This window comes from Diceros bicornis, chromosome 16, assembly GCF_020826845.1.
Source record: "Diceros bicornis minor isolate mBicDic1 chromosome 16, mDicBic1.mat.cur, whole genome shotgun sequence".
In the NCBI taxonomy this organism is placed as follows: domain Eukaryota; kingdom Metazoa; phylum Chordata; class Mammalia; order Perissodactyla; family Rhinocerotidae; genus Diceros; species Diceros bicornis.
The window spans coordinates 31,164,021-31,181,864 of NC_080755.1; the positions used below are offsets into that span (position 1 = coordinate 31,164,021).

Consider the following 17,844-nt stretch of genomic DNA (forward strand, 5'->3'; position numbering starts at 1 on the left):
GGATAGTCAATACTAAAAGGTCCCGAAGAAGCACAAATGGGAGTGATTAGCCTTGTCTAAGAAAAGGATCACTTCCTTCAACGTAAAAGGAGGAAATGATGAGTGCTGAAAGACTTGTAAACTTGATAGAGTAAAGACAATTTCTCTTTAATGACCTCTGTTTTCTCTGAAGTGGGAAGCAGGCCATCTGTTTAGGATAAATAGGGAGAGGGGGAAATGAGGAGAACCAAACAGCTGATTAGAGAAATACAGCAGCTTTGTCGGAAGATGTTTAGCACTCACTTAAGGTTAGTGACTATGAGTCTATATTGAATCTGCTTTTTGTCCATTTGCTTGTTTCTTTGTTTTATTTCATTTACACTAAGTTGCCCAACTATAACTCATAGAAAACCAGACATTTGGATTCATGCAGTGTTGTGATTCTTCCGGATTTAGAGGAGAGGACAAAAAGACAGAGGACATGTTTTTAAGAGCATTGTTAATAGAATGATTGGAATGCTGGACCATGAAATTCAAGGTGAATAAGGGATAAAAGGTTGGGAAGAAAATATGCTATTAAAGGTTACACCAAGACAGAGATTTTAGCTATCTTTTTCACCACTTTATTCCCAGTTCTTAGAACAATGATTGTTTGAATTAATAGTCTGATAAGTGCACAAAGGACAGAGATAGTTTGAATAGTTGAAAAACCAAGCTTGAGGGTAAGATGTGGGCATCAGGAAGTAGTGGGATGTTTGAATTACTGAATTCAGAAGAGATGCCGTTTTAATTGATGACAAGTTCCAGGATATGAGGAGAAAGCTTACTAAGAAAGTCTTTGGCCTGAGAGATCAAAGAACTAAGAAGTCAGAGTGTTGGTTGAGTGTCACTCATGTGATGTTGACATTAGCAGGGATGATGGTAAGAGCTGAATTGAAGAAGACTGAATCAAGTGTTAACATCTTCAATGATTGAGAGTGAGTAAGTACATAGATGATGGAGATGAAGAGAGGTTGAGGGTGGTAGAGCAGATGATAGGATCCTGAAAGCGATAGGATTTTAATGTGAGAACGGGGATATAATGATCAAAAAGCAATAGTGGAAGCAATGATGATTCCAATTCTGCCTCTTGACCCCAAGAGAGGGATCACTGAGAAGGATGTAGGGGAAGCATTGACCTCAGGAAAGAGCCAGGTTTCAGTTAAAATAGATGGAGGAAGTACTCTAAGAAGAGTACAAAATACAGCCAAGTATATCATGAAGCAAAAGCATCAAAAGCACTGGGGGACATGGGAAGGGCTGGGAAAAGAGAGACAGTACAGAACATAATAGGGATAGTAGTATTTTGGTAACCTATGATAAATTGGAGTGGGAAATACCCTTTGGGCATTGACTCATTGAAAAAAAAGAATAAGAGACATAGTAGTTGATTTAGTCTCAAAAGACCTTGGATCTAACCTAAGTGCTCTTTAATAGGGGATTGGTTAATAAATTAGAGTCCATCTAGGAGACAAAGTAATCTGAAATCATTAAAAATAATGTTGTAAAAAATTGATAGGCAAAAAATAGTCACAATATATTCACTGAAAAAGTAATTTACACAAGCCCTATGTGTAGTATCCTTTTTTGTAAAAGGAGAACAAGAAGAATAGATGGATGGGTAATACTTTTCAGAATCTTTGAAATATATTGTGATTTTTTAAAACACTAGGTACCCAAAGATCAAAAAAGCTGCCTATGGAGGAAGGCACTAAAACTTAAGCCATTGGACCCCATTCATATTTTTCAACAAATATTTAGCACCTACCTCGTGTCAGAGACCATTCTTGGCACTGGAGACAATATCAATAAAATAATAAACCTACTCTCATGGAGCCCTAAATAAATAATGTACTCTGGTAGTATTGAGAGATATAAAGAAAGTAAAACACTATAAAGAGATAAAGTAACTGGAGTATGATGGCTATTTGGGTAGAGTGTTTAGGGAAGGCCTCTTGGAGGAGGTGACATTAATGAATGGAGAGAGCAAGCAAGATCTGAGAGCAGAGCATCCTAAGCAGAGAATATAGCATATGTACAAGCGCAGAGGTAAGCATCCAGAATAACAGCAAGTTTTTGGCCTGAGCAACTGGGTTGATGGAGAGGAGCAGGATTTGGAGAAAAAAATAAGAGTTCTGTTTTGGATAGTTTGAGATGCCTATAACACATCCAAGTGGAGATTCAGGCAACAGTTGGGTATGTGAGTCGGGAACTGGGGAGCAAGGTTGATGTTGGATCTATACATTTAGGAGTCATTGACGTGTTGATGTTAAAAGTCATGAGAATGGATGGAATCACCTAAGATATGAGAGTTAAGGATTAAGGATTAAGCCCTGGGACATTCCATCCTTTAAAAGGCAGGGGAAGAGGAGGGTAATCAGGAGAGGTTACTGAAATCACAAAAGATGAGAAAAAGGGAATGGGAGGGGAAAGCTCCAGGGTCATGGTTAGGTTCTCATCCAGTGCAGTCTATGGAGTGGACCATGAAATCGATTCATTTCCTAGCCCTGTGCTACTATTCTCAGACACCATGTCAAATGGTCCCTTTGTTGAGTTGGTGGCGTGGAGCCAAGTCAAATCTGCAGAGACTACATCCTCTCCTGGGTTTTGTCTAAGTATCTTGCTAGCTCAGAGGCAAACAAAACTGAAAAGAGAGATCCAAGAGGACAGAATTAATGCTAGTGCAGCCAAGTTCAAATTGCTTCCTGGATGAGACTGGCAGAATAGACCAAATTAGCCTTCTGCTTATCACTTCTCCATAATGAAGCTATTAAAGTCAGCCTGTGTGCCTAAGTAACTCATGAGTACTGGCAATATGAGGTACAGAGGCAAGAAAAACCAACATAGTTAATGCCTGTGGCTAAAATATAGTCTGAGTTTTTCAAGGGATAGTGTTTTATGGATTTGAATAAGTTGTATGTCCCTTTAAATTATTTAAATACCAAACATCCCTATCAGGGTCAAGCCAGGTTAATCAATTTTATAGCCTTCTGTCACATGTATCCTCAGCAAACTAAGATGCACTGCTCACAGAACACAATTTGATAAACACACTGCTCTTTGCCAGTATTTGGTGCAAAATACCATGGGAATTCATTTTTTATTTTGCTTTATTGCATATATAATTCTGGTGTAAAATTGAGAGATTTCTCAAGCTTTATCTTGTAAAATAATCCTTCTATTTTGTTGCTTTTTAATCTGCCAAATTATTTGGTCTTTCTTGATAGCAAAAGTACTATTAAAACACTTAATGAACAAAATTAGCTAGGAAGCGCCACTGAGCCCTGCCTACCACAGACTTTCTGATTCTTCTGCCACAGTGTAATCCATGACTGAATGTGGCTTCTAGAGAAATGGAATTTTTATAACAGCAGAACCATGAAGGTGAGCATTTGTACTTTAGGGTAGATAAAATTGTTGGTGAAAAGATAGCCCAGTATATTAGGAGTATGGGTGTGTTCACACTGAGTTACAACTAATCATGCTATACTTTTTAAACAAAATGTAGTTGGAAACAGCAACCATTTTCTTCTTTTGCTTTTCCTTTAGTTACACATCTTATTCATCTTGATGGAAAGATTGAAGATACACTAGTCTAGGAAGTCAAGGAGCCTGGATTAAAAACCACTTGGCTCTGCCACTCACTGTGTGACCCCAATCAGTTCACTTATACCTCTCTGGACCTCAGTTTTCTCATTGATAAAATAAGAGAATTATTCCAAATTATGTCTAAGACCTTTTCCTCAGTGGGTAGGCATTACTAGTGTTTGCCAATATCCCCTTCTGGAGCAACATGACTGTTCTGGCCAATCAGGTATAAGAAGTGTTGTGTCACTTCCAGGCTGTGGAAAACCTATGTACGGTTCTTCAGTCTGTCTTCCCTTCCAAGTAAATGGAGAAGCTCACATGTTCCAGGTGATGCAGTCAAAAGATAGTGGAGCCATTCTGCCTGGACCTACTTTAAGCATATAGCATAAGCATAAAATATATTTGACTTGTGTTAAGCCATTGGAATTTTGAGGTTAATTTGTTACTGCTGCATAACCTAACTTATCCTGACTAATACATCAGATCTAACTTTCTATGATTTTGTGGGTCATTCTTTCCATATTGTAAAGATTTTTTTTACTATATTGTATGTGAATAAGAGTACTAGGAAGGAATTTGAAGCCCACAACTATTTTTCAAATGATAAGTTGGCAGCTATTTAATCAGTCTTTGAACACAAATGCTTATTGTTACTCTGGATTTCAGCTTGCATCTCTGAAAGATTGATTTCTGGTATACTTTCTGATCCCCAGTTATTTTGGCTCTGCTTTTTAACAGAGAGGGCGGCTGGTTTATTTCCACATTCAGAATATCTCTCCCTATCTGTTTTAAGCATGAAATTGTATAGAAAAATATAGGCTTTCTATTGTTTCTAATTAACAAAAACATTAATGGTCTGTATGAAGAGATGAATATTACCAACGAGATTGCCACATGTCTCCGAGGAAGGTTCAAACAAAGCCTATTCCTTGAATGTCACGTAGGTCTGTCTTGCTTATAAGTAAACTTTCTTGGAAGCAGTATCCAACTCATTGGCTTACACCTTAAACAGAGATGTTTTGGTTGAACACAGAAACCCTGGTTTTGAATGACAAAGATAATTGTATTGAAACATTGCCTTGATGCTGTCAGAATAAAAGCTGCAAAAAATTTGCCGCTAAAAAGGATTTCAATTTATAGGTTTCATACCATAGAAAATATCATGACGTTTCCACGCCTGAGATGCTAGTCGGATCTTGCCTGGGACCTGAGGGCAGGGTCAGCTACATAACTTACAAGACCAGTGCAAAAGGAAAATCCCTTGTTCAAAAAGTAGGATGAAAAAGTGCAGTTAAAGGTACTAAAATACAAAACTTTTTCCTTTAAGAAGAAGTTTATAAAACAACAGGTAATGGTGATACATGAGTAATAACATACAGGTATTTCCTACAGGTAGCAACAAGATTATATTTTTGATATTTTATATAAGGCAATAAATAATAATACTTTATTAACCTAGTAACTTGATTGATCATAAGATTTTTCTGGCTCACTTTTCAATTTCATTTATTAGATCATCAAAATTTATACTTTTAGCAACTTTAAGTGATATAATTAAAAGCAGATCAGTTGCTCTTGGCAAATGAAAGATCACATATAATTTTTGGTAATTTTTAATTTCGGGGAGGATCTTTCTGCTGATGCAACTGACACTGGAGCTGTTAATATTTTATAGGCTGTGACAAATTGGAATAGATTTCTGATAAAGTATTCCAAAATATAAATTTTGTTATATCTAGAGCTGATGATTCTTATGGAACAATTTTTCTAAAAAGATTTAACTCTTTATACACATTAGTTTCATGTATGTTAGAATTTAATTTTAAATATAAATTTATACATCATTTTAATGTTTTCTCTGTCATGTCTGGTAACTTGTAGAGGTCATACAGGAAACCAAAAGTCACATAATGATATGTATATAATTCAAAATACCTACTTATGCTTTCTATTGCTGTATCTTCAATTACAAAGAAAAATTAATTTTAAAATTGTATTCCTCATTAATTGGTTCATTTGAAGCTGCGTATGAAAATGGTGTTCTTTTCCATCAGATGCAACAATCTTTACATTTAATTTCTATTTCTAAGCCTGTGGATATTTGCTTTGCAATGTTGCAGCAGTATTTTTTGTTTTGTTGTTTTATTTTTTTTTTCTTGTGATGAGAACTTTTTTTTCTTTTTCTGCTGAGGCAGATTTACCCTGAGCTAACAGAGCAAATTTTGTCATTGGCAAATTGCCGTGTTGCCAGTCTTCCTCTTTTTTTGCTTGAGGAAGATTAGCCCTGAGCTTACATCTGTGCCAGTCTTCCTCTATTTTCTATGTGGGTCGCCGCCCCTGCGTGGCTGACGAGTAGTGTAGATCCTCGCCTGGAATCTGAACCCACAAACACCGGCCACCGAAGCAGGGTGTGCCGAACTCAACCACTACGCCACGGGGCTGACCTCTGCAGCAGTTTTTAAAACCAGAGATTCTAAACTTTTTGAAGAATTCTAATATCTCTCTGATATGCTTTATTGCAATGTCCATGTGTATGCTTTTGTAATAATTCACTGACATTTATCACCTAAACTCTAGCAGTTCTTATCCCAGTGCTCAGGCCAGAGAGCTAATATTTTTGTCTATGGAATGGGTTCTGGGAAAAGACAGGCAAGCCAGCCTGCCACCATTGCCACCACCACTGCTGCTCCTGCTGCTGCCATCACCATCACTGATCTGGGCCTAGGTCCTAGTCCCGGCCACCTCCCTGGGGCCCTGCAGTACCCCAGCATGCTTCTGGCATGAATGTGTACATCAGGCAGGCAAGCCAACTGTTTGGCGCACACACTGCCCATTGCCCACTGTGCGTGCGGGCCTGAACCCACACACGCATGCCCAGTGTGTCTCCTCTGCTCACACACATGCTCTCTTCTCCCATTAGACTTCATTTACAAAACACAAAATCAAAGATCTGTAACAGTAGAGCATTAAACCAAGTGCAGGGCCCTGTGCAACTACGCAGGTCACACACGCCCTGCTTGAGACTTCACGATACATCTGTAGCAATTATTTGACTCTTTGTATGAATGAGTATGGAGGCAGATACATTTGTGCCTTTGGCTTTCCATCCCTGAAATACGTACAACGGGCCATGGATGAGGGTATTGTTGACCATGTTTAGCTTCTCTACCTCTATGCCACTCCTAACTTAAGCTTTTTAATAAAAATGCTGGGCACCAAGGCAGTCTTTCTTTGGAGGGATCTCTTTATAGATTCAGATGAGGGTTTCATTTCCCAAGATTCTAGTGAAAGTGGGAGTAGGATAGCAAGAAGGAACTAGCATTTATTGAGTATTTATTGTATGTTAATTTATACCAACTGATTCATTGGATCCTAACAGGAGTTCTGTTAGCCCTTTATTCAGGAGAAACTGAACTGAGAGATTGAATAACTTTCCCAATATCACACAGATTGCAAATGATAGAGCAGAGATTTAAACGCAGTCTGTCTGACTACAAAGAGCCTGAGAGGCAGCTTTAGTGTCCTGGATAAGAGTGCTGGGGACAAACTGCCTGGGTTCAAATCCTGACTCTGCCATGTAATGGCTTCATGCTGGTGAAGTGACTTCCCTGAGCCTTGGTTTCCTCACGTATGTAAGGGGGATCCGAAGAGTACAGGATGTACCTCATAGGGTTGTTTAGAGGGTTAAATGAAGGTTAAATATATGTAAAGCATTAAGAACAGTGCCTGACACTTAGTAAGCCTGCGATAAATGTTACTACTCTGTCATTACTGTTATCCTGATTACTTTGCCCCACTACAGTCTCTCTTCACAGATTAGAAGAGAATGTTAGAGGTCAGCAGAAGAGAATTTACAGACCGACAGCAGGGACTTTCTTGTGTTTACCTTCCCTGAAGTTCCCCTGGAAGGCCATCTTGCGTGTGCTGTGATCTGGGATCTCATTCTTGCCCTGGGCAGCCCATCTCTGTGGGCTTCTTGGATTCTAATGTTCTGCTGGTCTGATCATTTCCTATCTGGGTTGTGTGTGTTACAGGTATGAGACATCTCTGTTGGATTTGGTTCAATCTCTGAGCCCAAAGTCTACTTCCAAACCTCAGCCCCATCCCTCCAGAGAAGTTGGGGCCTGGAATCACAGTACTCGCCGACTCAGTCCTCTAAAATCAACCTGGAACAAGATGGGGGCAGGCAGGACCCCTGAAGACCTAGAGGAAAAGCAAATTCTGGAAGATATCTTTTTCATTTGACACTGAAGCACATGCTGCAAAATTTCCACCAGAAATATGTGGGTTTCCTTGTATACTGATCTAGGATTTTAAATTATTCAATTGCAAAGTAATAGTGTCTCCCCTTTTGCAGGGATCTATCCCACTAGCATCCTGTTATGTATTGAATATAGAAATCATTCTAACAACCCAGGGTGTTTTTGATCAGACCAGTCAGTAGATAGTACATTAAGGGGGTGGAGGTGGAGGGCAGTATCTTTTCTATGACACGCAGAGATTAGAAAATTAACATAGGACATGTTAATTTGTTAATATGCCATATGCATGGCAGAGGCATATTCAGCATCATTTCAAGAGTGTTTCCTTTTCAATATTTTGCTGGAAAAGTTTGGCTCTCTTTCGTACACGAGGAAAACCTTTCCTCTGAAAGACCCCTCTAATTTAAAAGTGACCCTTTGTAATGTAAGCAATTTCAGACAGACAGACCCTTTTACCTGTCCACCCTGTTCTCTCACCACTTACCTCTATCTAAGTGTAGTCATTTAATTCTGAAGTTATAGTTGGTGCCCCTACTGTCACAAGCAGCACTGAGGACCAATTGCCAGTCCGTCTTATAAGTCATCAGCCTGGCACCTGCCCATCCCATAACCAAAAGGGCTCAATGGGCTAGAGGCAGGGACCCAACCAACCCTTGGAAACTGGCATTAAATCACACAACAGAGTGACTGCCCTAGGGAAATCCAGTGGAGGCACAAGCCTAAAACCTTTTCCTTCCATCCTCACATTTCCCAGGATAAATAAGAGCAATCTTAGTATTTTTTGTTGACCAAAGTATCTACTTTATTCATCCTTATGAACTTCCTTTGACTGTGTCTGGGGAAAATGCCACTAGAAGGAGAGTACCATCCAGCTGCTGCAGACTGATAGGCTTTCCCTGGCCTTCCCTCTCACCCCGTGAGGATCAAAGGCACTGGGTTGACCAGGCCTTGCACATGCTCTCCTCAGGGCCACTGTCCCATGGCCCCAAAGAACCATCTCTGCTTGCCAGATTATGCTCCACCACCCCAAGCAGAGTGTCCCCCAACCCTTTCCCACTGGGCCTCACTCTGACGCAGAGAAAGCCTATGGAAGAAGTCTACTCGAGATCTCCTTCTCTCTCTGTTCTACTCAGCAGAGCTCTTGAGATGGGTCCTTCAGCTTACCCTGAGCTCTAGTAGCCTCTCAAGCTGATGGGCAATATGATGAGCCTACTAGAGCCAGTGAGTTTAAAACTTTCCAGTCATTGGAAGCAAGGAGAAGATATAGCCCCAGATGTGTATTGCTCAATGACTTTATCTGATCCAGAGAGTGTTGCTTTTTTTTCTCTCTCTTTCTTTTTCCCCAACCCCAGGTTTGAACTGGGACAAAGACTCTTTGTCAGTCAGTATTGGTAGCCAAGGTCAGCCCGCTCAGGGCAGCACTTAGTGAGCCTGCATGGCTTCCCTAAATTCCTTATCAAAACTAGAGTACTTCAGCCTACAAAAGCCTTGTTGAGCAGCTTCCTTGTCTGGATAGCTTCAAATCTGATTGTCTCTTCAGGCTGAGGCCCTGTTGCCTCCAACCAGCCTTCCTTCACTTGGGTCTTTTTGTTCTTTAGAGGAGAGAAGAATGGAGACTACGGATACCATATTCTTAATCTGAGGTAAACATAAGGTCAGAACCAACTAGTTGTAGTTATTCACCTGAAAAGTTGAAAAATCATTGCAGATTATATCCTTTTAAAGTTCACCCCTGTGAGAGTAACTGAATTAGTTTCATCCCATTTCAGAAAGCTTTGGGAAAATGGAGCTTTCTTTGGTGTGGCAAAAATGGGTAGAAGCAAACTGAGACCCTCGGCCATTTTCTCAGTTAAAGTTAGGTTTCCAGAACTATCTTTTTCTTGCTCCATGTGTCATGACCACCTTAAGTAATCCGACTCCCTTGGATCAACCATAACCACACTCACCCGTTTTGGACACCAGTGTCCTTACTGCTCTCCAGAGTAAGGATGCCAGAAGGACCAAGAAAAGGATTATGATTTCTTCAGGAAGCTTGTTTGCCTTTAGAAGAATCATAAACAGGATCTGAACTAAAGGCTTTTTGGAGGTCATATGCCAGAGAATGGAGTTTAACTGCTTCTTTACTTCCCCCTGAATGAGCAATTTGGAAGGGCAAAGATGGATTTTCAGCGGAGTGTCAGTTAACATATTTTTCTTATGCCACATCCCTCCACTAGTTGCCTTTGTCTGTCCTGTAGGCATTTCCTGAGTGTCAGGGCAACAGGATGTGAATTGTGTCTAATTTCACGTCTTCATTATGAATTGAACAGTATATGTAAACATTTTAATCTGTGTCTTACTTTGAGATATAGACATATATATATGAAAAGGTTGTCATACAGCCTCGAGGCTATTGTAGACCCTGGAGGCTTAACCTAATTGCAGACTAACCTACCAAGAGAAGGTCAGAAAGGAATCTACCTTTCCTCCCTGTGACGTGCTCTCGACAGTGACTGGTTGGGATTTGTTTGCCCAGCCTCCAGCCACTTCCCCAAAGCAAGATGAGACACATACTAGGGGTGCAGCTGATAGTGCTACCACGTTGCCCACGCTGCTTCCCACCATTCTGCGAAAGAAAAACCAATCAGTGTTTGCAAAATGGAAAAGGACGAAGTGTCCATTGAAGCTCCTTAAGTAGGGCCCAAAGTGCTTGATTTAGAAAACAAAGGTTAATCAAGGAAAAGCTTTTGCTGACAGTCACCCTTCCAGGAGGCACACTTGTGTTTATCCATACCTGACCCCATGGTGGGGACTTGTCTAGAGTACCCAAATGTCATGGGGAGGGAGGGGCTCTCTCCTCCTTCAGAGCCACTCTTTTCACTTGGCCTGCTTCCAGCACCATGGTTCATACGAGAGATTTGCTGGCCAGAGACCCTGGGAAGGGACAGGCCTAAAGGAGCAGAGCCAGATGAAGTCTGTGGTCATTAGGGAGGTGGGGGCTATGGAAGACTCCTCCCAGCTCACGTTTCATCCTCACCTCAGTGTGTGTTGTGTTTAACGTGGGCAAATGTTGATATAAATATGAGATTTTAAGTTAATAAATTATCTCTATGACCATTTTCCCCATGTGGGTTTGTTATTGAATTGTCCCTTGAACATCCCTCATCAGGTCAGTGTGGCACAGCTTAAAAGCAAGACCAGTGCCCCAGGTTATCAAAATGTTATTTTCCTGAGTACTTGTTAAAACTGTTAAAACAACAGCAGCTTGTGGTCCATGGAGAGAAAGGAAATGGTTTGCCACATTGTAGTAGGTTTTCCTGGCTGACTGCAGCCCACTCCATCACACGGACACCAAGCCTCCTCTCAGTCGTGTGGTTACTGGAATGGAAGGTTCAATCTCTGCGCACCTCTGAGTCCGTTCTCTGTGCCTATCCCCAAAACTGCTCAGCGAGGAAGAAATATCACAGCACTTGGAGACAGGAAACATGGTCCTGCCCAGTTGGCTTTAGGTACTGGGAGAATGTAGGTGAGGGCTAGAGTGCCTGAAATACCCAGTTCTAAGATCACACCTATGGATTCAACTAAGGCAGGCAGAGACCCTGTCTTGCCCCCTGCTCCTCAAGCCAGCCTGGCACCTCCACCTGAGCAAGGAGACTTTGCAGCTACCCTTCCTTCAGAGGCAGAAGTGGCAAGAACAGAATCATCACTCAACCAGCTCCCAAGCTGAAAATGAAATAAGTAAAGTTTGCCCCAATTGTCATAAGGTGACCCTTGAGTCTGGGAACAAAGCTGGAGATGAGTGGGGTGAGGGTGTCACCCTACTCCTCAGAGGAAGAATGACCTGGCAGCTAGAGGACCAGTTTCATAAATTAGTTATCAGTTGCATGGTTTCTCAGACTTGCTGTTCAAGGTGGGTGGTTCCTAGACCCCTAGGGTTCCATTGTTCCATTCAGAAGTGGAACCTTCTAACCTCTCAAGCTTCAGCTTCACAGCTATCTTTCCTCCCTGTTTACCTCCACCACTCACACACTCAGGATTGAGTAAGCACCTAGAAAATGCTCTGAGCCTTGTCCATCTCCACTCCCCCTCCCGCTGTCATCCCACCACCTTCCAGAGTCACAGAATTCTATGTCTGGATTGGACCTTAGAGCCCATATAATCCATCACTTCCATTTTACAGATGAAGAAAGTTCTGAAAAAAGTTATTGTCTGAGCTCCCACATCCTGTCAGTGGCAGGTCTTGCTACCAAGCTGGTACCCTCCCCACTATAGTACATCACTACCATAATCTGGTGTTCAAAGATCAACATTTTTAAGAATCTCAACTAGAACTGAACGTTCCACCACCATCTCTCAGAAATGAGCTCTCACAGACCGCATGGGCCAAGGTGAGCAACAATGCAGCGTGTCCACTCCTCGGGGGCTTTGTAGGTCGGTAACCCCCAAGGAGTAAATGTCACCACCTGGAACTTCTTTCTGTCCCTAGAGGTGGAGGCCATAGGAAGGCTATCTAAAGCAATATCCCTGGGAAAAAGACAAATCTCTCCAGGTGACATAATGGACGTGACTGTCGTCTCTAAATAACAAAGGCTGTTACAGTGCTGGTTAAGACCTCTTCTGAAAAGATAGTGGCCAAAATGAGGGTGAGGCCTACCTTCAGTTGGGTGGAGGACATGGTAGGTATACTAGTAAAATCAGTAAGAATGGCCTATATCATATTGTCAGTGAGGCAACCAACTACTTTGTCCATGACCTGCAAAAACCCAAGGCTGTCCTCAGGTCTTCCTTGGTGCTCTTGGCCAGTTGAGTGCCTCCTCTGGGCCCAGCATTGTGTTAGATGTTCTTGACCCCACTAGGGAAGTGGTTAATAGCATGAGCTATGGAACCAAGTAGACCTTGGTACAAATCTCAGTTAACACTGTTTACTAGCTGAATAATCTTAGGCAATATATTAACCACAGTGAACCTAAGTTTCTTAATCTGTAAAATAGGAATGATAATGCATACCTCATAGGATGGTTGTAAGAGTGAAACTCAATGAGATGACATATGTGAAGGGCCTGCATATGGTATCTGACACATACAAGGGGCTCCACTAATGGTAGTTATCATTATCATTTTATCCTCAGTGAACTTAACAGACTAGATAGAAGACAAAGTTTCATACTTTAAAATTTTTAATAATAATAAGAGCCATCACAGTAAAATTTCCAATGACTGGTAGGAGGCTATAAGTGCTATGGTTTCAGGATAGCAAATTGCTGGGCTGAATTTACTTAGGTTTTATGGGGGGAGGAGGAGGAGAAAATGGAGGAGGGATTTGACTGAGGCTTTGGAAGAATATCTAAGATAGATGGAGAGTGGGAAGGGACTTGGGGTGGCAAAGTGCAGAAATGGAGTGTTCATTGGCAAGAAAGCTCAAGATGTGTTTTGAAAGGATGGTGAGGAGATCATGGCTAATAGGTGAGGTACTAGAAGAGAAGGCATGGAAATAAGCTGAGAGAAGTATGTTGGGCCCCAGTTGTGAAGAATGTTAAATGTCAGGCAATGGAGTTCTATCCTTCAAGCAATGAAAAGCCATAAACTATTGTAGAACTACTTTTTAGAAATATCTACCTTGCAGTAGTATCAGGTCTATCAGAGGGGATGGGATAAGGAAGGGAAGAAAACTAACACCTACTGAGTGCCGACTAAGTGTTAAGCAAGGTCCGTAGGTAAATTATTTCACTTAATTCAGTCAGTAACCCTAAGATGTAGGTGGCACTATCCCCATGTTATAGAGAAGGAAACTGATCTTGGAGAGGGCAGGTGTTGTGCCTCAGCCACTAAGTGGTGGAGCTAGTAAGTGGGCTGGAAGACGAGCTAATTCTGCAGCCATGTCCTTTCTATTGTACACATCTTCCTCACGCTAGCCTAAGCAGGTGACACTTCAGGCAGAGACACCAATTGTTATGAAGCTATTGTCACAGGTAGGTGAGATGTTGGGAGTTTGTCACCCCCATCCTACCCCAGCAGTCACCCCTTAGTTTTATACTGGTAGGACTGGATAGAAGGGTGCAGATTTGATATGTTGCTACCATCGCACCATCGAATACTTCCTCCCAAGTCTGGACCTTGTGATGACCCACCCACAGGAGAGTTAGGGGCTGGAGATCAGACACACCTAGAATCTACCTCACATGCCGGGGACTGAGTTGGACAGAAAGACCTCAAATGCAGCATTTACATCAACGTTGCCCTGTTGAGAATGTGCACCAAAGGAGGGCAGAATTGCCACTGACTGAAAAGATAAATAACAGGACACCAGGGATGGAGTGATGAGCAAGGGGTGGGGACAGAAGTCAGAAATTGCTCCAGCGAAGCTCCCTTCATGGAAACACTAGTGAGGAGAGTTGATAAGGTGCTGAACCCCAGTAGTGGCAAAGACAATAGTGAAAGGGGGGGATTTTAGAGGAAAGTAAGAAGTGTCCATGAACCCTCATATCCTGCTGATGGGAATGGAAAATGGTACAGCTGCTTTGGAAGACAGTCTGGCAGTTCCTCAAAAAATTAAATATAAAGTTACCATATGACCAGCAGTTCCACTCCTAGGTATATACCCAAGAGAAGTGAAAACATGTCCACACAAAAATTTTTGCATGGATGTTCATAGCAGCATTATTCATAATAACCAAAAAGTAGAAACCCCCCAAATGTCCAGCAGCTGATGAATGGATAAACAAAATGTGGTATATATACACAATGGAATATTATTTGGCAATAAAAAGAAATGAAGTACATGCTACAATATGGATGAACCTTGAAAACATGATGAGTGAAAAAAGCTGATCGCAAAAGACCACATACAGTATGATTTTATTTATATGAAATGTCTTGGGCTGGCCCGGTGGTGTAGCAGTTAAGTTCACGCGTTTGGTGGCCCGGGGTTTGCAGGTTCAGATCCTGGGCACAGACCTACTCACCGCTCATCAAGCCATGCTGAGGCAGTGTCCCACATAGAAGAGCTAGAAGGACCTACAACGAGGATATACAACTAGGTACTGGGGCTTTGGGGAGAAAAAAGAAAAAGGAAGATTGGCAACAGATGTTAGCTCAGGGCCAATCTTCAAAAAAGGGTGTGGAGGGCTTTAATTAAAAAATATATATATATCCAGGTAGGCAAATGTATAGGGATGGAAAGTCCATTAGTGGTTGCCTAGGGCAGGGGGGAATAGGAGTAATGGAGGGTGATGGCTGAAGGGGCTAAAAGGTATGGGGTTTCTCTTTGGGGTGATGAAAATGTTCTAAAATTGATTGTGGTGATAGTTGCATGGCTGTGAATATACTGAAAACCACTGAACTGTGTACTTTAAATTGGGACATTGTATGGGGTGTGAGTTAGGGCTCATAAAGCTATCACAAAAGAAGAGGCATCCATGGGCCTTGGTTGCTGACGCCAAGGAGCGCTGGAAAGTCAGAAACAAAAACCTGATCGGTATGTCTCTAAACTGGGCTTGAGTGAAAGCCCAAAGTGAGGTGTTAGGAGAGAGTGAGTCCAAGACTGCTCATCTTAGAAATCTGGCTCTGAAAGGAAAGAGGGACCAGAATGGTGGATAGAAGAGAAAGTTCAGACTAGCTACAGGGCATTTGTTTCAAGTTGGGGGACCCTCCACTTGATTAAACTCCCCTAATTCCAAGCCTGGTCCACAAGAGTGTTACTAGTAATCCATGAGCAGTTTTCATTATTTCCGAGAGACTAATGGAAATCTTGCATGTTTATAGAAAAAAAGCTGCACAGGCCAACTGTAACGACACTTCTTTACGTTGAAGTGGAAATCACTACGTCAAGTTGTGATAACCTTAGTTATTGTTGGCGGGTCATCTCTGACTTGTTGGCATATCTATATACATGACACATGGGCAGATAAATCTACATATGCACTTTCGTAAACAGATTGTTTCCCAACATGGGGTGCATGGGGGTTTCAACAAAGGAGCTCCTTGGAGTTGCAAAAATTGGGAACTACTGTTAGGCAACAAAAGAGAGAAAAAAGCCATGGATAGGAAGAAACTGAAATGGGGGACAAAAATAATGTCATTATGTGGTGATGACTTGGGAGTGACAGAGTTAGCCTGGTAAAAAGGATGGAAACCCAGACCCTGTGCCGGAAGGGAGGAATACAGAAAGTTGGACATGTGAAGTGTAAGCCAGTGGGTGCCAGGAAAACATCCACAACTCACAAAGCACTTACTGTGCATCAGACCCTAATCTGGGCCCTGTGTACTGTCCTATTTTATCCTTATGAGATGGGGCCTCATCATTCTTTTTAAAAATCATTTCATTGTATGGGTTTTTCTTGTAAGCCATCTCAAATCCATTATGGAATGAGGCTAGGCATATATCTGTGCACACCTAAAATTTGAGGATGATAATCTTTTACACTAATAATGAAAATGAGGCTTGACAAGACAACCGAAGTCATCAGCTAGCAAGGAATAGAATTCAAAGTCAGAAACTGGGGATAAGAGAGTCATCCACTTGTCCCTCTCTCCTACTTCCAGTCAATCTCCAAGTAGTATCAAGTCCTCCTATTTCTGCTGATGCTTCTCTGGGACCACAGTCTCTTCATTGGTCTCCTGCAAGATGGCCTGGATTCATCCTGGAACATGTGACTTTACCTCTCTCTGCCTCACTCTGATCTTTAAATGGATCATAACAGAACCTACCTGATGGGGTTATTGTGAAGGTTAATGAGCTAATGTGTGTAGAGTGCTCAGCATGGAATAAATAAGCACTCAGTAAGGGTTACCTGTTACTATTGTTATTCTCCGTAAAGCTACCAGGTCATCTTATCATATCACATCCCAGCTTAAAGTGCTAGACAGTTTCCTATTGCCCTTGAGAGAATTTGACTTCTGAGCATGATGCACAAGGCTCTTCCTTATTTGGCTCACTGCAGTCTTCAGACCTCCAGCCCTTTCTTTTTCTCTTTCTCTCTTTTTCTTTCTTTCTGTCTCTTGAATTCTGTGCTCCAACCACTGTGAACTTCCATTAGTTCCTGATGGCACTGTAATATCCTTTTCCTGACTTCCTATGAGCTCTCTTAGCCCTTTGTACATCCTTTATCACAACACTTACTGTGTTGTACACAGTATTTGTCTGATTCCTCCTTTAGCCTATAGGCCCCATGGTGGCCAGAATAAGATGTCAGTCTTATTCATCACTACCTCCCCAGAACTTAGCACGGTTCCTGGCACATTGTAAGCTCTCCATCATTATTTATCAGACAGATGGATAGGTAGGTGGATGGGAGGGAGGGAGGGAAGGAAGAAATGAAACAGATCCGTGTCTCCAAAGTCCAGGACTCTTTGTACTACTCCAGGCTGCTTGCAGCTCTTTCACAAAGGAGAAAGGGCCGTACTGAGAGGATTGCGGGAGAGTACGGCTTGGGGACTCTTCCATTGCTCCCTCTCCAGTCCTATCCCCACAGTGACTAGCATTTTCTTTCCAAAACAAGTCTAAGATTTGTAATTTCCTGCTTAGAAATCCAAAGGACTCCACAATGCTTACAGGGCAAGGAGCGCACCCCTTAGAGTGACATACCAGGACTCTCAGCATCCAACCCCCACATCCCCTTTCCACCTCATCTCCCTCCTCCTTCCACCTCACTCTGGTCCCCTTGCAACTCACAACTATTGGCCATCTCCCAAAGACACACTGCTCTTTCCTGCCTGTGTTTCTTTTCCAGGTCCCTCTCTTTTGGATGAATCTTTCAACACTCAGCTTAGTTGTCACTGCTTCCATGTTTCCTGATCTCCCCAGGCATCATTACAGACTCTTTTCTCTTGGCTCCAATAATACTCTATAGAGCCTTTTCTTACAGCCCACCTCAACTGTGCTTTACTGATTTGTGTACTGTTTTGTCTTCCCTGTTAGAATGTTAAGTGTCCAAATACGACATATACTGACGTTGAAATCAACCCAGCCTTACCACTTATGAGCTGTATACATTTAGGC

At 42.0% G+C, this 17,844-nt stretch overlaps 1 protein-coding gene across 3 annotated transcripts in view; it reads left to right on the forward strand.

Moving 5' to 3' along the window:
* KIAA1328 (KIAA1328 ortholog) overlaps positions 1-12,217 on the forward strand; it is a 341,990-nt gene extending 329,773 nt beyond the window's left edge. For all 3 annotated transcript variants that reach the window (XM_058557017.1, XM_058557018.1, XM_058557019.1), the window contains one exon: positions 7,641-12,217. In XM_058557017.1, coding sequence (XP_058413000.1) covers positions 7,641-7,851 — 211 coding nt within the window. In that variant the 3' untranslated portion in view covers positions 7,852-12,217. The remainder of the gene's footprint in view (positions 1-7,640) is intronic.
* Positions 12,218-17,844: the final 5,627 nt, after the last annotated feature.